Below are 25283 nucleotides of genomic sequence, written 5' to 3' on the forward strand. Positions count from 1 at the left end.
CTTTAAGGATTTTGAACAGGCTATTCAAGCTTCAGCCAGGGTGGAGATATGTTGCAGACGTTTGTTTATTGTTCTATTACCCCCATTTCACCAGGGAAAATACTGTGGCAGGGGAGGAACCATCTCATTCCCCACACCTGAAACCATCGGGCTAGAGATCCCACAAGGTACTAGGGGTTCTGATCCCTTACTCCTGTTCCCAATGTTCCCGAACCCAACTTTGCCAGCCACACAGTGTAGGTGGCCCTTCTAGCCCTAAGGCTAGACCGCGCCCATCTGCCCATGGTTACCAGGCCTGATCCTGGCAGCAGCTTCCCCTTGGGGCGCTTGCTAGGGTTTCCTGCCCCAGGATATGTCGCAATAGGGACTACATCAGCGGGCCAGAGGGGTGGGAGCGTCTGAGCCTGTGAGGGGCTACAGTCAGGGTTGATTCCTGTCAGGGCTGTGGCCTCAGGAGAGTCACCTCCCTCTCTGTGTCTCAGTGTCCCATCTGTAAAATAGGGCAGCCATAGTACTGGATGGTTGTGAGAATGTTGTGTCTGGCTAGATGGGGACCAGGTGTGCAATCAGAACCTAATCACCAGGCTTCATGACTGTGATCATCCATGTATCCTGCTGACACCTAGCCCTCAGGCCTCCACGTGCTGAGTGTCTCCGAGTCTAAGACTCTGCATTAGATCTTTTACGAGCAGTGGCTGCTCCTCCGCCAGACCACCCTGTCTGTTGGACCCCGGAGCCTCAGCCTGGGCCTCAGGGGCTAGCTCCTCAAGAGACCAAGTTGTATCCAGTTCATTCCCCTCGCTTTTGTCCCAGAAGGTCTCCACCACCAGGGCCTCTTGTGTGGGTGCCTCTTCTGAGAAACTCTCTGGCTTGGTCCATTGCCAAACCTGGAAGGGAGGGTGGGACCAAGGCTGGGCGTGGGTCCCTGTTTCCCACCCACACAGGGTCCCGGCAGTTAAATTCTCTAAGATTCTAAAACCAGGTTTAGGTCTGGACTCTGCCCCAATAGCCTCCATCCAGCCCCCTCTTAGGAAAAATATTCCCATTTCTTACTGGGGAATAGTACTACCTCTAAAGCTGGACATTCTTGGGTGGGTGGTACCTCAACCTCAGTTCTTGAGATGGGTGTGTAACCCTGTCCCAATCAGAGCATCCTAGCCCCCTGGTTCTAGTGATAGACTCAGAGATGAACATGTGACACGCATTGGCCAGTCAGAGATGGCCCTGGAATTTTCATTCTAATTGCAGGGAAAGGGTACCCTGTTTCCACTGAGGATTCCTGGTGACTTCGTGGGCTAAGCTGTTGGCTGTTAAGGGAGAAAGATGAGGCTGGCTGTTCGCATAAAGATTTGGTCTCAGAACCCCTGAAGAGCAATTCTACTCAGACTATGCTCAGAGGGACACTATAAGTCCGAATTGACTTGATGACCATAGGTTTGGCTTTGGTTTTGGTTCCCATTGGGCAGGAAGCCTGGAGATCTAGAAGCCTCTTTGTCACCAACTTAGTGGGGGGGGTGGGGGGGGGGACGAGACTTCTTGTAGAGTAGATAGTAGCTGAATCTTTGGGTCTAACCATGCCTGAAGTCCACCACCCTAGGATTTTTCCATTGACTTTTTTGTTGTTGTTGAAGCCACTTTTAGCCCTATTTTTGTCACTAGGGAGTGACTGGCAGATGGTTCCTCTCTGGTCCTCTGCCTGCCTGTCTATTAAGTGGGAAGGGGGTTAGAGTGCTGGTTTTAGAGTGCATAGCTGTGGTACCTTGAATTGACTTGATCTGGCTTTTCTATCAAATGTCATCTTAATTCCCATAAAGTGACTGGGTGGGACCATGCAAACAGGACTCTAACATTAGGATGGTTTAGTCTTGCCCAGCTCACTAGGTTTAAAAGGAGCCATCTTTCAAAAGCAGGACAGACGATCCCAGGACCATGAAGAAAGAAAAGCATGAATGGAGTATGAGATCTCTACCTAGAAAGGTGGCCACAGCAGAGGTGGCAGCGAAGCAGTGTCAAGGAGAGACAGAGCAGTTGCAGGCTTCTAGGTCCATGGATTGAGCAAAGCTGAGTGCCTACAGGCAGGAGGCTGGCTTGTAGAATATGTCCTTTGGGCCATCACAGGCTGGCTAAAAGAGCTCTGTAATGCTTGCCGGAGCAAGGCAGAGGCCAAGGGACCACAAGGCTGAGAGGTTGGAGACAAGAGTGAGGCATGCCTGCAGTCTGGCAGACAAGAGGTGTTCCTGACTGGAAAACTGCTGCATCGTGAGTTGTCTCTGATCCTGAATTGTACTCTAGTCACTTCCCTAATAAACCCCATAATCGTGAGTATTGTTATGAGATCTGTGTGGCTATTGCAGTGGGTTATCGAACCCAGATGGGAAGCAGAGAGTGCTATGGGAGCAATGGTTGGTGTCAGAATAGGATAAAGAAGGTGGTAGGGTGGAAGCATTATTTGACTGCCTGTTCAGAGGAATCGACCTTGGGCTGGTTTTGAGTTTGATTCTACTTCGCTCCCTCTTGTGAAGCCAGAGGAAGTCAGACATGGCTCCCACATGGTTTTTGCAATACTGCAATGAGTTGAGGGAAGATAAAAATGAACTAATGCGTAGTCATTGCTCACCAGAGCCCAGAGTGTAGTTCCAATAAGTAGAAACTGTAATTAGAAAAACAGTACTTACCTGTTTCCCCTGGCTGCCAGAGAACTCAACAGCAGTACTGGCATAGGGTGTGGGCAAGGGTGGGCACAGGCACCTCACGGCCCTAAGGAGGGAAGAAGGGAGCCATTCGGGAACCATGTTCTTACTCTTGAATTCGTCTGAATTAATTTTTTTCATTTTTGCTTTTTAATTGTTCTGACTTGAGTTCTTTCACCACTATTAGATCATAAACGTCACTAAGGATGTAGATTTGGTGTGGGGCTGGAGTCCGACAGACCCAGGTCTGTCCTCACTTCTGGGCCTAGTCCTGCCCACCTATGCCTGTTTTCTCATCTGTAAAATGGGCACAAGCAAATACCTCCTCAAGTATGTGCAATGATTGCTATCATTTAAGTTATCATTACTGATCCCTTCACGGGTGAGGGTTGCAAGTTACCTTTTCAGGCTTAAGTACCCGAAGATGCCCAGGATGAGAATGCCCATGAAGCTGCCCAGCGACACCAGGAAAATGAAAAAATCCGAGACCTGTACTTCTAGGGGGCAAGAGAGCTAGGGGTTAGAGAGGCATCACCTGATGCTAAAGGGGGTGGAAGTCTCCAGGCTAGGGAGGGAGGGGACTGGAGCAGATGTGGGTCAGGCTCTCCATCGACTCGCTGTTGTGCGTGGTGTGCCATGGGTCCCTCTGTGCCTCAGTTTCCTCATCTGTGTTGTGGGTACCATGGACCCCTCCTGCCCAGAGGTGCCTGTAGTCTGGGTCCCTGTGGCTTCTATCCCTGGGTTCCTCACTCTGCACCCAGCCCAACTGCAGTCCGGACTCTGGTTATCTTGGGGCCAGATTGCACTGCTAGGACAGTGGGAGGGAACTACAGCAAGACAAGGGATCATTGGGCTCGAATCTCTTGTCACCATGAACCCCAAGATGATGGAGACTCTGCCTCTCCTTGAGATGGGAGAGACACTCATTCATTCATTTATTCCACAGTGCTCCTCTACAGTTTCCCAGGAGCTCCTAGCTGGGGAGGGCAGGGCAGTGGGACAGCAGCTGCTGGAGGGGCCCACAGGGAGGGAGTTGGGGAAAGCTTCCTGGAGGAGGGAAATTTTGAAGTGGGTTTTGAAGGTTGAAAAGCATCCTGTATTGGAGGACCCCAATTCCCCACCCCCTCTTGTGTGAGAGAAGTTTTGCCAGGACAGCTGCAGCAGACAAGGCGGGAAGACAGGGAGATCCCAGGAGGGATGGTCGGATTCCTTTGTGAACTGGGGTGAGGTCAGGATAGTGCAGCTGGACGGTGGGCCTAGCCATCTCTCCCCCACCCCCACTCACCAATGTGGAACCATTGTGGCTTGCTCCAAGCGCCGCGTGTTGACACTGTGTCTGCTCGAACCCGCACCGTGTAGGTTACACCGGGCTGCAGGTCACGGAGGGTGATCTGAGTCTCTGAGGCATTCACTGTGTGCTCTGCAGGGGGGTGTGGGGGGAGTTGGGGAGGAGAGGAAAGGGGTGGAGGGAAGTAACTGTAGGCCCCAAGAAGCCCTCTGCTCTCAAGAGGCCAGGATCAGCTGTGGGATGCTCCCAATTCCGGTGGAGTCCCCACTGAGGTACCACATGTGAGAGGGGGACACATCCGCCTCCTCCCAGATCCAAGAAGGCAGCAAGCTCCATTCTATTCTCAGGACTTTGCACCAGTGGTTCCTGTCATGAAATACACTCTTTCTCCAGATACCCACATGGTTTCTTCCCTCACCTTCAAGGCTTTAGGAGTAGAGCTAACTTTGTCTTTCTTGTTCCCTGGGTGTCCCCAGGGCCTCAGACAAGAATCAAACACAGAACGTTTTCAGAAAGTGTTGGTGGAATTGAATGAATTAAACAAAGAAAATACTCCTTAAAACCCCTTTAAAATGGGAATATAGGTGCTGACTTGCATGAAGACGAAACTATACACTCAATCGCAAGGTCAATGGTTCAAACTCACCAGCTGCTCCTCAGCACTTAGTGGGAACTGACTCGGCAGCACTTAGCAATAACAATGGATTGGACTGCGTCCCCCTCAAAAAGATAAGCTAAACTCCTAAGCTGTGAACCTGACATTGTTTAGAAATAGGATCTTTAACGATGTATCAGTTAGGGTAACACGAGGTCACCACAGAGTAGGATAGGTCCTAATCCTACCTGAGTGTTGTCTTTATAAAAGAGGAGACAGAGTCACAGAGAGATGGCAATGTGTAGCAGAGGCTGGAAGAGACAAGGAAGCATGGTCCCTTACAGCTTCCAGGGAATGAGCTTCGACACCTTGACTTCAGACTTCTGGCCTTCAGAACTATGAAAGCATGTATCTGTCTTCTAAATCACTCAACTTGTGGAAATTTGTAATCACAGCTCCAGGAAACCAAAATAGCCATGGAACTCCAAGTGGCCTCAGTTTCCCCTTCAGACAATGTGGGGGTGGCCAAGCTGAAGGCAGCAGGTCTATGTCTTTGGTGCTGAAGTACCTCCAATCATTCTGGCCTGTCCCTGTGTGGGTACCACAGTGTGAAGCAAGACAGGACCCCGTGCTGTTGCTGACCCAGTCTCTGGCTTCCTGAAATGGGCAGGCGAGGCCTTATCTGCAAGGCTGTGTAACTTGTCAGGGAGGTAGGGGTGAGGGGCAAATTGTGAAACCTTGAGAAGACTCCACCCCTCGTCAGCCCTGTTTCAGGTAGGATAGGAAGTGGGACACTCAGCGTTTCCTTGGGGTCACCATAACAAACTACCACAAACTGGAGGACTTAGAAGAACAGACACCTATTTTCTCACCATTCTGGAGGCCAGAAGTCCAAAATCAGGCTGTGGGTAGGGCATGTTCCTTCCTTCCTTGTCTCTTCAGCTTCTGGTAGCCCCAGGCATTCCTTGACTTGTAGATGACTTTTCACATGGCTGTCTTCCCTGGGCCTGTCTCTGTGTTCCTTCTCGTCTGTCTCTTCTTGTATAAGGGCACCAGTCAGATGGGATTGTCGTTGTGAGGTGCTATTAAGCTGGTTCTACTCACAGTGACCTATGTTTGAGCCCATGTTGTAGCCACTATATTAATCCATCTCCTTGAGGGCCTTCCTCTTTTGTCTTTTTCATGCTGACCCTCTACTTTACCTAGCATGACGTAATCCAGAGTGACCTCATTTTAGCATAACTGATCATCAGTCGTCCGCAAGTCATTTCTGACTCCCAGTAACCTCATACATGTCAGAAAAGAACTGTGCTCTATAAGATTTTCAGCGGCTGATTTTTTCAGAAGTAGATCGCCAGGGCTTTCTTCTGAGGTGCCTCTAGGTGGACTCAAACTGCCATTCGGTTAGCAGCCAAGAGCATTAACTATTTGCACCACCTAGGTATTCCAATGCAACGGATAACATCTGCAAAAGCTGTTTGCAAACAAGGTCAAATTCACAGGTTTATGTGTTAGAACTTAACATATCTGTTTTGTGGGGATACCATTCAAACCATAACAGGTACTCTCCCTGTGATGTTTTTGTTTCTTTCCCTAAGGGGCAAGAGAAAGATCCTTGGGTGATCCAGATGTTTTGCATGCTTCTACTAAGCAGAGTTCTGGTGTGGACTGCAAACCACAGGGTCAGTGATTCAAATCCACCAGTGGCTCCTTGGGAACCCTTTACAGAGTCACTATGATTAGGAACCAATTCAATGGAAATTAACTACAACAACACTAACTGGTTGGCAATTTGGGCCCCAACAGCTGTGCCTTGGAAGAAAGTATTGGCGATGTGCTTACATAAAGATTAGAGCCAAGAAACCCCTGTGGATCCCAGTTCCCATTTTGTAACACAGGGGATTGCCATGGGTCAGAATCAACTCTGTAGCAATGAGGAAGGGGCAGTGGAGGAGTCCAGGCTTGTTCAATCAATCATAGAGCAGGGGATTCCTCATCTGTGAAATGAAACCTAATGGAAGTCAGTTGCTGATAGAGGGACGTGAGGAATTGTCAGCTACAAAGCCGCCATACTTGTTATCAAGAGCCCTCCCTACATATATACCCAACGCCATCACCATTCAAGGACAGGGTAACGGTAGCCACAGAGTTGGGTGGACCTGGGTTCAAATTCTGACTCCATCTTCTCTGTGGGCCTGAAAGGATCTACCCAAGCCCTTGAGTCCAAGTCTTCTGTTTTACAGATGGGACCACGGAAGCCCAGAGAGGGACAGTGAGGGGCCCACAGTCACACAGGAAGATGGAAGTCAAGCACAAACTGCTTCTCCCCTAGCCTGCTCCCACACTCCTTCAAGTACCTGTCTCCTGGCTGTTGTCCTCATTCCGACAGCTCACAACATGTCCCTTCAGGATGCCAGGACAGGAGCTCAGCAGTGACTTTGTCCAGTGTACCGATACACTGTTTTTACCATATTTCTTCACTGAGACATGCTCCGGGATCCCAGCCCCTGAGGCTGCAAGGCACACCAACACCATAATCAACACCAAGAGCACAGTTTCGGCATTTTCTATTCATCCAAGAACACATTAACCTGGCCTCAGAATGAGGTGGCCAGAAGTCAGCTCAGTTGATTCCTAAATTACTTCGAGCAGCACTGTCCCATTTGATAGAAAAGAAAACTGAGACTCAGACAGGGATCCTCTAGAGAACACTTAGTCATGCTTCAAAGCCCTTACACCATTTCTCTAGTATCCCTTCACTGTGACATCCCCTCAACCCAGCCCCCTTCTTCAGCTTAGCCCTTACTTCATGAGTTTGAATCCTGGCTCCACCACTTAGTAGTTGTCACTTTCCCTCTCTGAGCCTCAGTTTTTGTATCTATAAAATGGGATGATGCTACTCAAAGTAGCTTAGGAGTTGACCAAGCTGACTTCTGACCAGGGCCTGAAGCACCATTGTTGTTAGCTGCCACTGAGCTGGCCCTTGACCTATGCCTTCCTGCACCATCCCCACGATCAGTGTGGATCAGACCATTGTGATCCATACTATTTTCTTGGGCTGATTATTGGAAGTAGGTAGCCAGGCCTTTCTTTCTAGTTTGTCTTCGTCTGGAAACTCCACTGAAACATGCTTAGCATCCTTGCAACACGTACGCCTCCAATAACAGTAGAGTGGTGGCTGCTACACATGAACTGCCTCATCTGGGAATTGAACTCAGGTCACCAACATGGCAGGCAAGAATATTCCCCCACTGAACCACCACCACTCTTGACCAGACCACAGTAGGTGTGTGTGATCGCCCTTGACTCATTCAGGGAGCTGATCCCACAGGTCTGGACCACTCACCATTGCCCCAGAAGTGGTAGGTAGATAGGACCATGGACCAAAAGGCGAGCTTCTTCGGGTGCTCAGAGGCAAAAATGGTGATCCGATAGCACCCCTCCTGCTCCGCTGTCCCTGGTGCTCGGCTCCAGCTGTGGGTAACTGGAAGGGCAAGCAAAGGCCAGGTCAGTAAATAGATTGTATTCCCACCTTGGTACCATCTGCACAGAGCCCCTAGAGAACTCCTATTCATGCTTCAAAGCCTCTGTGCCACTGTCTCCTTTCCCAGGACCCCTTCCATGTGTCTCTCTCAGTCTGTCTTCCTTCTCCAGCCCAGCCTTGCCCCATGGAGTCAGAGTGTCTGTGTCCAGCTCTGTCCCCTTTAAGTTGGGGCTTCTTGGAGTCACAGCTGGGCCCAGGAGAGAAGGTGGGGGAGAAGGAGGCTGTCTGCACTGCATAGCAACACCCCCTTTCCCTCCAGCAACCTCATTAATTTGCCACCCATATCTTGTGAGCTGCCACCTTCCCGGGTGCAGGTGAATGTTTAACAAACACCCTGGAATGTGTGATTCATTACCCATCAGAGTGCAACCTGCTCAGGGCTGAGGACTGAGATGCCCAGAAAGGGTCTTAAGACTGGACCTGTCCTCACTGCTGTATGAGTTTGACCAAGAGACACCATCTCTCTGGGTCTCAGACACCCTCCCCATCTGAACCATCCCTGAAGGTTTGAGCCAACCAGGAGTGCTGATGGAGGATGCAGAAGTAGAGACAGGGTGCCCAGCATTCCCTTACCCATTCCAGCTGCATCCAGGGCCTGCGGATCCACCAGGTTGCAGGTGGCCCAGCTCTTGTCCTGGTCATAGAGCTGCCACTCAATGCAATAAGTGGACTGGGCCTTGCCTGCCCAGTGCATTGTGGTCTCCTGGGCTCCAACACTGATATTCAAAGCCACGGATTCTGGAAAGAGAGGGTGAGCCATGGGGGGACGCATATTAGGGGCTGCCCCACTCCATCTTCTAGCCCAGTCCCAACCCTAATTGGGGACTGCTTGGGAGCTGGGCACAGAGATGGCAGGAAGGCAGCTGTTGGAATGCACTGAGCTGCGTCCCCAGCTTGATCGTTGGCGCTCTGCTACAATGTCCTCCCTTAGATATAAAGTGGGACTGTGATTACCCCATTTTAGGAGAGAGAAAGAGCCATTGGCTTGGGGCCACCCACAAGAGTTTGGCTTTATTGTTCTGAATCTCCGTCTTTTCTTCTCTTAAATGGGCATAATTGTAACAGCCCTGTCCTCAGGCTGGTACTGGGGGCACAGCAGGACCAGGAGGAAAGTGAGGCATCTGGTGTGAGCACAAAATTTAAGCGGCAGCAAAAACTCAGGTATCAAAATAAGCCATTTTTTAACACACTATTTCTTTTAACGAATGCAAAAATTATGCTTTAGCATTATTCACAATAGATGAAAGTGGAGAAAGCCCCAATGTCTATCAACAGATGAATGTATAAACACAATGTAGTCCATCCATACAATGGAATATTAGGTTGTTGTTCAATGTTGTCGAGCTGGTTCCTACTCATAACGACCCTGGATAGGGTTTCCAAGGAGACCTGGTAGCTGCTGACCCCAAGATTGGTTGTCCGTGGGGGAAAGATGAGGGTTTCTGCTCCAGTGAAGATTTACAGCCTCAGACACCCTCTACAGGGTCACTATGAGTCTGAACCAATTTGGTGGCACACAAGCACCACCATAGAGTTTCTGAGGAGTGGCTGCGAGGTTTGAACCTCTGACCTTTTTTGCTTGACCTATAGTGCCACTCCAGGACTTGATAAAAAGGAATGAAGCTCTGGTTGTTGTTATGTGCCATGGAGTCGGTTCCGACTCATAGTGATCTAAAGCCTCATCTTTCTCCCAAGGAACGGCTGATAGTTTCGAACTGCTGACTGTGAGATTGACAGCCCGATTCGTAACCACTATGCTATCTGAGCTCCAAATCCTGAATCCACACTCACTGGCATAGAACTGATTTCGACTCACAGCGATGCTACAGAACAGAGAATTACTCCGTAAGGTTTCCAAGATCACACATCTTTACAGGAGCAAACAGCCTCATCTTTCTCCCTGGGAGTGGCTGCTGGGTTTGAACCTCTGACCTTGCAATTAACGGCCCAACATTTAATCCACCAAGGCTCCCTGACACCTGCTAAAACATGAAACTGCTGTACTTCAAAAACATGAAACTAAGTGAAAGAATCCAGACAGATTGTCTGGTTCCATTTTCAAGAAATGCCCATGGCAAATCCATAGGAACAGAAAGTAAACTAGGGGCAGGGGAAGAGGAAGGGTAGGGAGAGACTGTTAACGGGTGTGGGGCTTGCACTGGGGCTGTTGAGAATGTTCTGGAACTAAACAGAGTTGGTGGTTGCACAACATTGTGAATGTATTAAAAGCAACTAAATTGCACACTTGGTGGTTGGTGGTTATGTGCCACGGAATCGGTTCCGACTCATAGTGACCCTGTATAGGGTTTCTGAGGCTGTAAATCTTTACAGGAGCAGAAAGCCTCATCTTTCTCCCGAGAAACTGCTGGTAGTTTTGAACTGCTAACTGTGAGATTAGCAGCCCGATTCCTAACCACTGTGCTGCACTTAACAACAAACAACAAATTTCCCATAACAAAATGAACTATTTCTAAGTGTACAATTCAAAAGCAATTGAATTGTGCACTTAGAAATGGTTACTTTTGTTATTTGAATTTTGTTGTTGTTACGTGTCATCAAGTTGGTTCCAACTCATAGCTACCTTGTACAAGGTTTCTGAGGAGCAGCTGGTGGGTTTGAACTGCCAACCTTGTGGTTTGCAGTCCAGTGCTCAGCCTACAGCACCACACCAGGAGTGGATTTTACTTCAACAAAAATGAAGATAGAAAACTACATAAAATGAACAAAATAATAAGATTTTAAATAAAGACAGGATCCAACTCTGCCCTTTCACAAAACTTTGCTTCACTCTGATGTTAACCTTGGTCTCAGTAAAACTTTATTGATAAAAGCAGGCATCCAGCCCAATGAGTTGTACTTTGCTATGAGATTGCATGATACAGCATTATAATATTGCATTATACTGTTGCATATCTTGATTAATAAGTGTTTAAACACACCCTGAAATCAGACACCCCCTTACATATTTGGGCCTATGACTCATAGTATGAGGGGCCCTCCCGACTGCCCTCTCCACTCACCTGCGGAGGCACCTGTGTGGTTGTCAGCAGCAATGAGACAAGTCTGGTTGAGGCCAGGACCAAAAAGATTCTGAGAGATGACAGTCACATTGTAGGCAGCACCTGAGAGGATGAGCTTTCTCTTCAGGGGCAGAATCTTGGTGGCCTTGGCCTGGCATGGGCAGGACAGCATGTGCAGGTAAATGAGGTACGTTACCTCCATGCTGGGTGCATTACGGCAGCCTTCAGGAAGCTCAAACTCGGGTGGTGTCTGCAAGCATAAGAGACAGCTTACTGGGAGCTCAATACCATTCAGTGTCCCATGGACAGACATCAGGATACACATGGCCCAAGAGGACAGATTCATTCACCCATGGGTCACAGAGAATTACATGCACCCAAAGTTTTAAACGTTGTTTTAAAAAAACAGCAACAAAAAAAACCATAAAACCCCGCCAATGCTGGTAAGGCTGCTGAGAAACGCGTTCACTTCCACTGACCATTATTTTTATTGTTGTGTTAGTTCTGACTCGGAGTGACCGGGTGTGTGCTGGGCAGAACTGTTCTATAGAGCATAGCTCTACTGGGACACAGGTGGTGTCGCTGTTAGTCGAACCACACCAGCTAAGCCAATTGTGGTAAAGACACTGGGTAGAATGTGTGACTATGTTACCCCTGCCTCAGACAAGTGTTTCCTTCTGTGCCTCAGTTTTCTGCTCGATAAAATGGGCTAAGTAGACTCTCCTTAGTGAGTTGTTTCAGAACTCAGAGAAATCTCACTTCCTCCCCATGACTCAGCCCACTATCAGTCTCAGTTGGATCAGACTATCTTCTCTTTGATCTCCCAGTTTCCACCCTTACCCACTATACAGTCTGCGCCCCAGCAGCAGCCAGAGGGAGTTGAGTCTAACTACGGCCATTCTCTGCTCACACACCCTCCATGGCTCCCTATTACCTTTATAGTAAAAGTCACCACCTACCTGATCCCTGGGAACTTCATGTCTCATCCCTTCTATCTCCCACTTGCTCCCTTCCTCCTACCCCGGGATGAGCCGCTATCCTACAGTGACCCCAATACCTGCTCCTTTAGGGTCAGCCGCCTCCTCCCATCTGGGCCAAGTAACTTCACTGAGCAATTCATCTTGGGCTGGGGGGGGACTGCTGCAATGAGACAGAGAACTGTGCTGTGATTGTCTCCTTCCCTCCCCTAAGCCACAGGATCCACGTGGATTGTTAGAGTGGTCCCAAATCAGTGACAACCATCCCAGGGGCTGTTTCTTAGCACTTGGGGCAGAAGGATGCAACAGCCCACAAGGCCTGGAAGCAAAGGCTGGGGCCCCATTCCTATCCCCAGGAATAATTATCATCCATGATTTCCAGTTGTCCCAACTTTTTCTTTGACAGTTTGAAACTCCCTTTCTCAGTTCCCTTTGCCCTGGATTGGGGGCCGCTGTTCATTGAACCACTTTGGGAGAAAGGTACCCATAAGGATCAGCCTGATGGTTCCCACTTGACGGAGCACTACAATGGGCTCAGTGGAGCTCAGGCACCATGTCCTGAGGGTTTGAGGGTCTTCAACCCAACCCCATCTCCAAAGAACAGCAATCATTTCTCCCACCATCTTATTTCTAATGCCTGGTACCTTCTTTCTAACCCTTGCCGCCTTATTTCTAACACCAGCTGCCTTACTTCCAAAACCTACTCCCTTTCCCAGGGAGTCCTGGTGTGGCACTACGGGTTAATGCGCCAGACTGCAAAGCCATTTGAACTGCAAGGCAGTGGTTCAAGCTCACCAGCTGCTCCTCAGAAACCCTATACAGGGTCGCTATGGGTCAGAATCGACTCCACAGCACTTAACAACAACAACAACTCCCTTTCCCATAACTCAGGACTTCTCACCAGCAGGGACACACACGGGACTGCTCCACTCGCTCCAGGGACCTGCTGGGGCCTCGGACCTGAGCCGCCTCCGCCGCCGCAGCTGGAATTCCTGGACTGTATCCTGTTCCAGGGGGCAGAGGCAGGACTCTGAGGAGAGGCAGAACAGACATTAGGCTGTGGGGCTGCCCCCACACCCACAGTTCCCAGGGCTCAGCAGTGGTCTCTTAGCTATTGCACACTTATTGAGTACCAACTATATGCAGAACCATGTGCTAAATGATGGGGACATAGAGGGGGCAGGGGAGCCTCTGTGATTATGAGGTGTCCAGTTACATCCAGTTCTGCCCCTGCCCCAGGTTCAAATCCCCACCAGGCTATCTCCTGACCTTACCTATGGAATGGGGATAATCCAATACTTAACTACAGAACAGAGCACCAGACATGGCAGGGCATACAATAGGTGCTCAATCAATGCTGACTTCCTGTAGTTGTCATTAATATTATTCTCACCTAAGCCAGCGTCATCCTGAGGTTCACAGTGACCCTAGAATGAGATTATATTTATAAATTGTTTTACATTTTGGTGTTGAAACAAATATTCATTATTTCAGAATTTAAAAAAATTTTTTTTTTTTTGCTCATTGTAGCATTTCACTCATGGAAGTCAAAAGGTAGAGAGACCCACACACACATACACAGAGTGGACGGAGAAGGGCAGCTTGGACATTGGATACTCAAATGGGGAGGGGGGGACTATAAAGGCAAGAAGCGACTGGCTTACAAGCTTTCAAGAGGGAACCTGGTGCTAGGGAGCATGGCGGAAGGCAGAATCTCCAGCGGGTACTATTCAATCTGTCTGGGCAGAGCTGATGAAAGGAAATACAGATGGGTAACTCGTGATACTGTAGTGAATAATGCTTATCAGGACAGACTATGAGGGTTGGAAATGCAAAAGTAGAAGTTTTGTAACAAGGAAGGGAGTGATTAATTCTCCAGGATAGGAGCGGAGGCCTCCGGGACCATCAACGTAGAAGAGCCGAGAGCGGGACCCTACCAAGAGAAACAGAGATGCCTGAGATGGAGACAGAGATGATGACACGGAGTGATGAAGTGACTGGGGACTTTGGACCCAGAGAGGGAAAGGGACTGTGGGCCTAAAACTGGGGGGAGGAGGAGGGAGCGGGTTTCTGGGATATACCCTTTGGGTGGTTGAGGATGCATGGAGGGGATTGGAACCATGGCAGTGAGATGATATAAGATGGAATGAATGTAAAACTAAAGTTCTCTCATGTAAACTATCATATAATTCACAATAAAACATTAAAAAAAAAAAGGTAGAGAGAATACAAATGTCCACCAACACATATATTAATAAACAAAAGATATATGCACATACAATGGGACATTACTCAGTCAAAAAGATAGATGACATTTTAACACATGCTATAATAAAGGAGCTCTGGTAGCGTAGTGGTTACGAATCGGGCTGCGAACCTTAAGGTCAGCGGTTCGAAACTACCAGTCACTCCGCGGGAGAAAGATGAGGCTTTCTACTCCCGTAAAGATTTACACCCTCGGAAACCCTGTACAGGGTCGCTATGGGTCGGACCCGACTCAATGGCACTTAACAACAACAACAACATAATAAAGGAGCTCTGGTAGTGTAGTGGTTATGAATCAGGCTGTGAACCACAAGGTCAGCAGTTCGAAACTACCAGCTGTTTTGTGGGAGAAAAATGAGGCTTTCTGCTCCCGTAAGATTTGCAGCCTCGGAAACCCTGTACAGGGTCGCTATGAGTCGGCACCAACTCCACAGCACATAACAACAACATCAATAATGTAGATGAATCTCAAAAGCATTATGCTGAGTAAAATTAATCAGACACAAAAGAATAAATATTGTATGGTCTCACTTATATGAAATATCTAGAATAGGCAAACGCATAGAGACAGAAGCAGATTTGTGGTTTCCATGAGCTATGTTGTTGTTAGGTGCCACGAAGTCAGCTGCAACTCCTAGCGACCCTAAGCATAACTGAACAAAATGTTGCCCAGTCCTACGCCATCCTCACAATTGTTCATCATTGCAGTCACTGTACCTTTTTAAGGGAAGCGGAGGATCTTTCCCTATTTTGCTGACCCTGATAACATGTCCAAAGTGTGTAAGTCTGGCAATCCTTGCTTCTAATGGGCATTCTGACTACACTTCTTCCAAGACAGATTTGTTTGTTCTTCTGGCAGTCCATGGGACTTTTCATATTCTTCACTAACACCATGATTCAGATGCATCGCTTTTTCTCTGGTCTTCCTTATTCCAGTTTTCACACACATATGAGGCTACTGAAAATACTACAACTTGGGTCAGGTGCACCTTACACCTCAAAATGACATTTTTAACACTTTAAAGAGGTCTTTTGCAGCTGATTTGTCCAATGCAATAAGACATTATTTGATTTCTTGACTGCTGTTTCCATGAGTATTGATTGTGGATCCAAGTGAAATGAAATCCTTAAAAACTTCAATCTTTTCTTCATTTATTATGATGCTGTTTACTGGCCCAGTTGTGAGGATTTTTATGTTCTTTACATTGAGGTGCAATCCCTACTGAAGACTGTATTATTATTATCATCTTCATCAGCAGGTGCTTCAAGTCCTCTTCTCTTTCAGCAAGTAAGTTTGTGTCATCTGCATATCGCAGCTTGCTAATGAGCTTTCTTTGAATCCAAATGGACACATGGACACGTAACCTTAACCATTACAACCAGCACTTCTTTCACCCTTGCTCCTTAGAATTCTTTATTGCCAGGGGGACGACATTAATGTACAAAATCGTTGTTGTTAAGTACCGTCAAGTTGGTTGTGACTCATAACGACCCTGTATAGGGTTTCCGAAGAGCAGCTGGTGGGTTTGAACTGCCAAGCTTGTGGTTCACAGTCCAGGGCTGATCCTACAACACCACACCAGGAGTCCACAAAACAGTTGAGTGGTAGATGATCATCAGTAGGTAAGGTATAGGTGTGTAAGTAGTTAAATTGGTAAATGTTTTGTTGTACATATCTTGTTCTTATGTACCATCAAGTCGGTTTTGACTCATGAGGACCCTGTTGGGGTTTCTGAGTAGCTGGTGGATTTGAATCGCTGAATTTATGGTTAGCCAACCAGTGCTTATCCTACAGTGCCACATAAGGACTCTGTATATATCTTATCACAATAAAATATGAAAATATGGTTAAATAGCAAACTATATGTAGTGAGCTCTGGTAGCGTAGTGGTTACGAATCGGGCTGCGAACCTTAAGGTTTGAAACTACCAGCCGCTCTGCGGGAAAAAAATGAGGCTATCTACTCCCGTAAAGATTTACACCCTTGGAAACCCTGTACAGGGTCGCTATGGGTCGGAAACAACTCGACGGCACTTAACAACAACAATGTTGTGTGGAGTCCTGGTGTAGTGCATTTCAAATTCACTAGCCACTCCTCGGAAACCCTATACAGGGTCACTATGAGTCAGAACTGACTTGACAGCACTTAACAACAAACAACAGCAATATTGTAGAGATTTTACCGCAATAAAAAATGTTAAATACCAAAAAAAATATTTTGATCAATGCAATGTGCAACCCTGGACTGGATCCATCAACAGAAAAAGGACGTTCATGGAAAAGCAGGTGAAAACTGAGTAAAAACCTGGAGCCTTGTAACTAACAAGGTGCCAATGTTAATTTCGTAGTGGTAACAGTGTATTGTGGTCATGTAAGATGTTAACATTGGGGGAAACTAACAGAAGAGTGCACAGGAACCCTCTGGGCTGTTTTGCAACTTTTCTGAGAATCTAAAATTATTCCGAAATAAAAAGTTTATTTTATACAGTATTTTAGGAAGTAAAATGGTGACTTTGAGTGTGCCTGTTCTTGGTATTGGGTGACAAAAAGGCTCAGTTCTGGACCCAGCCTGGTTCACATTCTCTGTAGGGTACTGAAAAGTTCTTACTGTCTAAGGTCTGTTTCCTCATCTGCAAAAGGGAATGAGAGGGTCTACTGCAGAGTGGGACTGGGGGTCTAGAATAAAACATAAATAGATGCCCCTTCCCATCACTTGGCCCCCTTGATCTCATGCCCATTGACCTGATTGGGAAACTGAGGATCACAGAGGGGTCCAATGTCTATCCTTGATCTCAAGAAGTTCCCAGTCTGAGGGAGGAGGAGACTAGCTGCAAATCAGAGGCTGGAGATATCTGTCACCCCCAAACTGGGGATGGTTTAGTGGCTCAGCTTTGCTCTGTCTGGGAGCACAGAGAGGGTGCTATGTATACTTTTTGTAAAGTCCTCCAATTACATGTAATTCTGTGCTGTTCTTAAGCACTGGACTATTAGCCACAAAATCAGTGGTTCAAACCCACCAAATGACTCTTTGGAAACCCTATACAGGGCCGCGATGAGTTGGAACCCATTCGATGGCACTTAACAACAACAATAACAATAGCATCACTTCTGTAATGATCTTAAACTACAGATGCATATGTTACTTAATGTGATTTAGAAGCAGAACACTTCTAAACTTAGAGACACACAGAAGTATGTGAATAATATGGTGCTGTTGTTAAGTGTCATCGAGTCGGTTCCGATTCATAGCAAGCCTGTATAGGGTTTCCCAGGAATAGCTGGTGAGTTTGAACTGCTGACCTTGCGGTTCAAACCGACCTTGAGGTTGAGTGCTTACCCTAAGCGTCACTCCAGGACCCTGAAGAATATGGTAAACACCCTTAAAGTTGACCTTGCTGTGATAAAAGAAAACAATATAGTTAATCTTTATAAGGAGTCCTAGTGATACTATAGGATAAACACCGGGTTGCTAACCACAAGGTTGGTGGTTCAAACACACCAGCTGCTCTTTGGAAACCCTATACAAGGTTGTTATGAGTTGGAACCAACTCGACAACACTTAATAACACAACAATCATTGTAAACTAACCTAGAATCATAAATCCAAACAAACCTCCTTAATCTCTAACCTTGAAGTAAACCGGAGACATTTGGCTACTCCCTAAGCCTGAAGAGAAGACATAGCACATTAGTCTTTGACATCATACTGGCTCTTATCTTGAAGGTCAAAGTGAGGAATTCATATATGAACCCCAAATTTCTGCTCACCTGCTGAAAGAAGACAGAGATGGAACCTCCCTCCCAAGTCTGACTCTCTCTGAAGACTCAGACTCCAGACATCGGTCTGCTGTAGCACTGTATGTTATTGCTAACCACAAGATCAGTGGTTCAAACCCACCTGCAGCTCCTTGGAAACTTTATACAGGGTCGCTATAAGTCAGAACCAACTCAATAGCACTTAACAACAAACATCGTCAACCTTGAACCCTAACTACAAGGCACCTCTGCTGAGTTTAAATCATGGTCAAACCTCCCACCTGAGACCACTTATAAAAGGTGAAACTCTGAAGTCTAAAGAGTGGGGTTCTAACATTCGGACTAACGCTATAATTGTTTCTTCTGATTCTCTGGTTCTAAATGAACGTCTTGAGGTCTTCATCCTTGTGTGCCTTGCCATTTCAACCTTGCAATAAACAAAATGACTTTATACACGCCAAACCTGATGATTTTTCCATTTATTTTAAAATAAAATTCTGCACAGCAAAAAGTGATAGAATGAATGGAGTGAATGAATGGAAGGGCAGCTTCCTGGAAGGGGCAGCCTTCACACTGGGCCCTGCAGCCTGGTCTGGTTTGGCATATGCTGAGGTGGGTAGGAAACCTTTCTGGAGGGAGGAGTAGCAGGGATAAAGACAAGAAAACTGGAAATCAAGGTTGTGGATAAACCAGGCTGCCATTCAGAGCAGGGGAGAGAGACGGGCTCAAAGGAAGCATAAGACAGGAGACAGCTGGGGTCAGCTCTGTCTGGGGCTAAGAACAAGTACCCCTTCCTGCTCAAGGAAGTCATGGGGGGAGCTGGAGGAAGTGGGAATAGGAGAGGCTATGGTCAGATCTAAGTGCCAGAGAGTCCCCCAGAAGTGGGGCAAGGGGCAAGAGTAGAGGTCAGGTGGGGGCAATGACAAGGCAAAGATGCTGAGCATTATTTGAGGAGTAAGGGTGCACTGGGGAGGGGCCTGCGCTAGGGAGTAAACTCACCAACTTCCAGGGGCGGCCAGACGTCCGGTGCTGGAACTGTACCTCAGCACCATCCTGGTGAACTGGGGTCTTCCACTCCATGAGCAATTTACCTGCTGCCCTGGACACCCTGATGTCACTGGGAGGAGGATCGTATTTAACTGGAAGCAGAGGTGAAGGTAGGAGAGATGTGTATGAGTTGGTAGGTTCCACTACTGATCTTGTCATTGACCAAGTACCCCAAATGTGCATCAGGGGCATGTCTATAGCCTGGGATTCTATGGTTCCAATAGTCAAGATGTATACGCAAAATCTCCTTAGCAAAGATATCTTTGCAATATTAATAGCCATGGCTAGCAAGGCTGTGGTGAGACAGGCACTTTGGTAAATTATTGGTGAGAAGATATCATAAAACTCTATTCTTCTGGAGGGCTATTAAGGACATCTTACTAAGGGATTGACAATTTTTAGACCCATTTCAAGGAATCTGGACCAAGGAGAAACATCTATTCTCCTTTCTGCAACTTGATCAAACCATACCTGATCCCACTCCAGGGCCTTTGCTATATCCCCTGCCTGCAACACTCTTCCCCACTTTTATTCCTGCTAGATCCATTCTCCTACTCCTCACCACTTGGAATTATGATGGATGAAAAAGATCTATACAAAGGCATTTGACTGTGTGGATCATAACAAACTATGGATAACATTGCAAAGAATGGATTTTCTAAAACACTTAATTGTGTGCATGAGGAACCTATACACAGAACAAGAGGCAGTCATTAGAACAGAACATGGGAACACTGAATGGTTTAAAATCAGGAAAGGTGTGTGACAGAGTTGCATCCTCTCACCATACTTATTCAATCTGTATGCTGAGCAAATAATCTGAGAAATTGGACTATATGAAGAATGTGCTATCAGGATTGGAGGAAGACTCATTAACAGCCTATGATATGCAGATGACACAACCTTGCTTGTTCAAAGTGAAGAGGATTTGAAATGCTTACTGATGAAGATCAGTGATCACAGCCTTCAATATGGATTGCACCTTCATGTAAAGAAAATGAAAATCTTCATAAATGAACTAATAAATAGCATCATGATAAATGGAGAAAAGATTGAACTTGTCAAAGACTTCATTTTGTTTGGATCCGCAATCAATGCTCATGGAAGAAGCAGTCAAGAAATCAAGAGGCCATCAGTCAGATGGTGAACTTGGCAAAAACACTAAACAGACCCTCTACAACTAAGATTCAAGAGACCAAATGAAACAGACACATATGAAAATCTTGGAACCCTGAACTTCAGAGGAAAAATTAGAGAAGTGGATTGAGTGTTTGCTGGGAGGAGAAGCTGAGGATGGATGGCGAGAGAGGAAGACTGACTGGCAATCGGCCATCCAGATGCATTGCAACCATCTTCAACTTTTGTGAGCAGCTTTAGCAACTGAAGGTGGCTTGGCAGAGCAGATTTACACAGATGACAGGAAAGGTGCGATTCCTTCTTTTTCCCCACGCTCTCCTGGTGACACGAGGTGTGGCCAACGCCCATTCTCATCCACCTTCAGGAAGACCCTGCTCTCTGGGAATTCAGAGCCTGGTGGTTGTGAGTTACTCCAATGTGAGGCGGGGGCTGGGACACTTTGGTGCCTGAATTCAGATAGGTTCAGCTCCAGACCTACAGAACCATGGAGCTACCAGACCAGCGTTAGTCTAACAGAAACGCTCATAGCCAGCCACTCTGTCCCCAGCTGCCCTGTGGTCCTAACAGACACTGAAACCAGCTCCATCAACGGCCGCCATGCTGGATTGAGTGTCTTGAACACAGATGATACCTAGCGTACAGGAACTCCTTGTCCGGCCAGGAACTCTACTGTTACATCCCTCCCACACCTACTTTGTGGGTGGAGCCCCCCAGAGTTTTCTCTTCTCTGGGTGCAACAGCTGCACTGGTTTTGGGTTTTGTTTCCTCTCACTGTTTCAATTTTGTTTGTTTCTTCTTCTTCTCTTTCCATCTCCTTAAATTTTATCCTACCTCTTTTGTTTCTGTTTCTTCTCTGCTTCTGTTTCTCATTTCTTCTCCTCAATTCCCTTCCCCCCTTTTTGTCTTTCTTTACTACTCTTTGCTCTCTCTCTTTCCACTTTTCCTCTCCCTGGTTTTTCTAAGTGTTTTCTTTTTTTAAAAAAAATTCTTCCTTTTATTTTCCCTCTTTTTTTTCTTCTATAGCTCCATTTTCCTGTCTCTCTTATCTCTTTTTAGGTACTATTTTCTTTTTGCTGCGTGTTTGTATTTCTTTTTCCTCCTTTATTATTTTCTCTTTGCACTGTTATTTGTTTGTTTGTTATGTTTTGCTTTCTTGTGTTTGTGTTGTGGGGGAAGTTTCTCCTCTTTTCCACCAGACAGGAGACAACAACTATGACCATACAGCTTAGCCACAACCATACTCTCTGCAGCGCCACCCACTGGGCAAGAATCAATACTACCTCCAATACTACCTGATCAACAAATACACAGCAGCCAGCACCAGCCAAATTCACCCTAAACTAAGGTGCATGAACGGAGAACAGTGCACACACTTCTCCTCTCTAACTACACCCACAGGAGGCAGTTGGTGAGAGCCTAGGAACATATCAACATACAATCATCAGTTTAATACAAATATGGCAACACCACAATGTCCCAGAGACAACAGACAATTTTAGCTCACACTAAGAAACAAGGAGCTCTGGTAGCGTAGTGATTACAAATCGGGCTGCTAACCTCAAGGTCGACAGTTTAAAACTACCAGTGATTCCATGGGAGAAAGATAGGGCGGTCTGCTCCCGTAAAGATTTACAGCCTTGGAAACCCTGTGTAGGGTCACTATGAGTTGGAACCGACTCCACGGTACTTAACAACAACAAAGAAACAAGAGGTGCAGCCAGAATGCTCCTTGGAGGCCAGGATAGCCAAACTTCATCTCTCATTCTTCAGACATATTGTCAGGAAGGACCAGTTGCTGGAGAAGGATATCATGTTTGGTAAAGTGGAGGGTCAGAGAAAAAGAGGAAGACCCCCAACGAGATGAACTGGCTAAGTAGCAGCATCGATGAACTCAAGCGTGGCAATAATCGTGAGGTTGGCCCAGGATCGGGCAGTGTTTCGTTCTGCTGTGCATAAGGTAGCTATGATTCGGTACCGACTCAGTGGCACCTAACAACAACAACAACAAAGAAACAAGAGAGAATGGCTCAAACAAATGAACAAGATGCAAAGCCAGAAAATGTTTCTGAGGAAGAAAAGGTTATGGAACTAACTGAAAAAGTATTCAAAAGAATGGTATTTAGGTATCCTCAAAGGATTGACAGAAAGATTAAGGAAAGTAAGGGGAACACAGAAAAAACTTGAGAAGAATTCAGGAAAACACTACAAGAACAAACAAACAAAATAAATGCAAAATTTCAAACAATTCAAAATTTAACAATTAGAAATCCAGCAGATAAACACTAAATTTCAGAAATGGACAATACGTTGAAAAGGCAAAGGAATAGATTTGAAGAAATGGAAGCCTGAATCAGTGAGCTTGAAGATAAAATCTCTCAATACTAGTACACTAAAAGAACAATCAGAAAAAATAATTTTAAAAATCCAAAGAAAATATAAGTTCTGTGGGACACCATGAAGAAGAATCATTTATGGGTGATTGGAATTTCAGAACAGGAAGAGACAATAAAAAAAAAAAACAGAGGAAATTTTCAAAGAGCTGTTGGTAGAAAACTTCTCTAACATCATAAAAGTTGAAAATATAAACATATTAGAAGCACAACTAACCCCGAACAGGATAGATCCCAAAAGAAAATAACCAAGAATGTAGGTCACTTTCCAGCCAAGCAGTAAGTGTGTATACACAGGGGACAACAAGCTGGTGAGGTATGCACACCATAAAATGGTCAACCTTCAGGACCAGGAGGGCAGCATTTACCTAAAGACAAAGTTCTGAAGGGTTGGAAAAGAGGGTTGAATAATGACAAGAATCATAGGGCAGAAGTGTGATCACTGATGTTACGTGGAGGAGATTGCAATCATTGAAATGAAATGGACTGTATGGTTTGTTGAATGTGAAACTGATGATCTGCCTTATAAACCTTCACTCAACTCACAATAAATAGTGTGTTTTTTTAAAAAAAGAATGAAAAGAAAGGTGACCATCAAAAGATATGTGTGTGAGTCCAAAAGTATTACTACTAGGGTTCCAGGTCATACAATGGCTTATTCCCAATAAAACGTATTTAAACACATTTCTGTAAACAACAGATGGCTGCAGACAAGTTCTCTCAGTATTACTCCTGTCTTCATCTTGTTAGGGTACCTTCAAAAACTGGGTCCAATCAAAACAATGGCCTCTGAGGGAAATTACTGAGTCACTTAAATTCAAGGCAGCTGTTTCTTGAGACTCTGACGGGGTCATTTTTACAGATTTTCTTGAAGGACACAGAACGATCATGGGGGCTTTTAAGGAAGTTTTCAGAAATTTGATAACTGCATTGATGAAGAAAAGATCAGGAAAGCTGCACAGAGAAATTTTTTGCCTTCCTTCTCGACAACGTACCTACTAGTCCTTTGAGGGCTGCCTTAGGAGAATTTCATTGGGAAACCTTACCTCATCGACCCTACAGCCCTGATCTTGCCTCTTCAGACTTTCTTGTGTTCTCCAAACTCAAAGAACATTAGAAAGCAACACAATTTGAGTCCTTCAAGGATACAAAACTGCCATTTTGATGTAATATAAATCAAAGAGCACAAAATTCTTCAGGGAAGGGTTCCTTCAGAAATGTATAGTGTTAGATGGAGGATGTGTTGAGAAACAGTAGCTTCATATTTTGATGTTTTTGTTTAATAAAAGTTTCTATTTTGTAGCAATATTTTTTACTTACCCTCCTATATTCATGTCCCAGCCCCCAGAAACTGTGAATTTGACTTTATGTGGAGAAAGGGTCTTTGTAAACATAATTAAAGGTCTCAAGATGAGATCATCTTAGATTATCTAACCAGAGTTGATTCCAAGTCATGGCGGCTTTATGTAGGGTTTCTGAGACTGTGGATCTTTGTGGGAGCGGACAGCCTCAGGTGGCTGGTGAGTTAAAATCACCAACATTGAGGTTAGCATCCCAATGCCTAGCCCACAGTGCCACCAGCTTTCCTCCCCCGATTATCCAGCAAACCCTAAATCCAATGCTATGTGTCCTCATAAGAGAAAGTTGAAAGAGGATTTGACAGACAGAAAGCAAGACACGTAGGAGAAGGCCATGTGAACATGGAAGCAGAGATTGGCGTTAAACAAGAATAACCCACGGAACCCCTGGAAGAAGCAAAGAAGAATGTTCTTCCAGAGCCTTCAGAAGGAATGTGACTCTGCTGACACCTTGATTTCATACTTCTGACGTTTCGAACTCTAACAGCATAAAGTTCCTGTTATTTTAGGCTAAAAGAAAAGAAAATCACCAAGACGCATCATACATACATATTTAACTTTCTAAAACCAATAACAAGGCAATAACCTTGAGAGCAACTCGGGAAAGATAAAAAATTCCTACAAAGGAGGACCAGTAAGAGTAAGCTCTGATTTCTGAGCAGAAACCAGGCAGGCAAGAAGATAATGGGATAACATATATAAAACTCTGAAAGAAAAAAGTTGCTAATGAAGGATCACATACCCAGCAAAGTTGTCCCCTCAAATACAATGGCAAAATTAGGACATATCCAGATAGACAGAAGTGAAAAGAATTTGTAATAACCAGGCCAACTTTGGAGTCCTGGTGTGGCACTGTAGGTTAATGCTCTGGACTGCAAAGTCAGTTTGAATGGCAAAGTTCGTTCAAGCTCACTAGCTGCTCTTTGGAAACCCTAAACAGGGTCATTATGTAGTCAGAACCAACTCGACGGCACTTAACAACAACAACAAGACCAACTTTACAGAAAATCCTAAAGGGTGTTCTTCAACTGAGAACCAGTAATAGCAGACGACAACCTGAGATTACCACACATGACACCACCTCCCAGAACTCAATCCAGATAAAGAGTATTTAAAGTAAATAAAACCTTGTTGTTGTTGTTGTCAGGTGCCATCGAGTCGGAACCGACTCATAGCGACTCCATGCACAGCAGAACGAAACAATGTTCGATCCTGG

At 45.9% G+C, this 25283-nt stretch overlaps 1 protein-coding gene across 1 annotated transcript in view; it reads right to left on the bottom strand.

Moving 5' to 3' along the window:
* Positions 1-629: 629 nt before the first annotated feature.
* Positions 630-25283, bottom strand: part of IL12RB1 (interleukin 12 receptor, beta 1) — a 33143-nt gene continuing 8489 nt past the window's right edge. The window contains exons 5-16 of the mRNA XM_006876328.1: positions 19135-19274; positions 13508-13541; positions 13016-13144; positions 12195-12277; positions 11150-11387; positions 8691-8855; positions 7920-8057; positions 6931-7086; positions 3976-4110; positions 3091-3187; positions 2676-2757; positions 630-887 (exon numbers count right to left, since the gene is read on the bottom strand). Coding sequence (XP_006876390.1) covers positions 630-887; positions 2676-2757; positions 3091-3187; positions 3976-4110; positions 6931-7086; positions 7920-8057; positions 8691-8855; positions 11150-11387; positions 12195-12277; positions 13016-13144; positions 13508-13541; positions 19135-19274 — 1655 coding nt within the window. The remainder of the gene's footprint in view (positions 888-2675; positions 2758-3090; positions 3188-3975; positions 4111-6930; positions 7087-7919; positions 8058-8690; positions 8856-11149; positions 11388-12194; positions 12278-13015; positions 13145-13507; positions 13542-19134; positions 19275-25283) is intronic.

The sequence above is a fragment of the Chrysochloris asiatica genome, unplaced genomic scaffold (assembly GCF_000296735.1).
Source record: "Chrysochloris asiatica unplaced genomic scaffold, ChrAsi1.0 scaffold00374, whole genome shotgun sequence".
Taxonomy (NCBI): Eukaryota; Metazoa; Chordata; class Mammalia; order Afrosoricida; family Chrysochloridae; genus Chrysochloris; species Chrysochloris asiatica.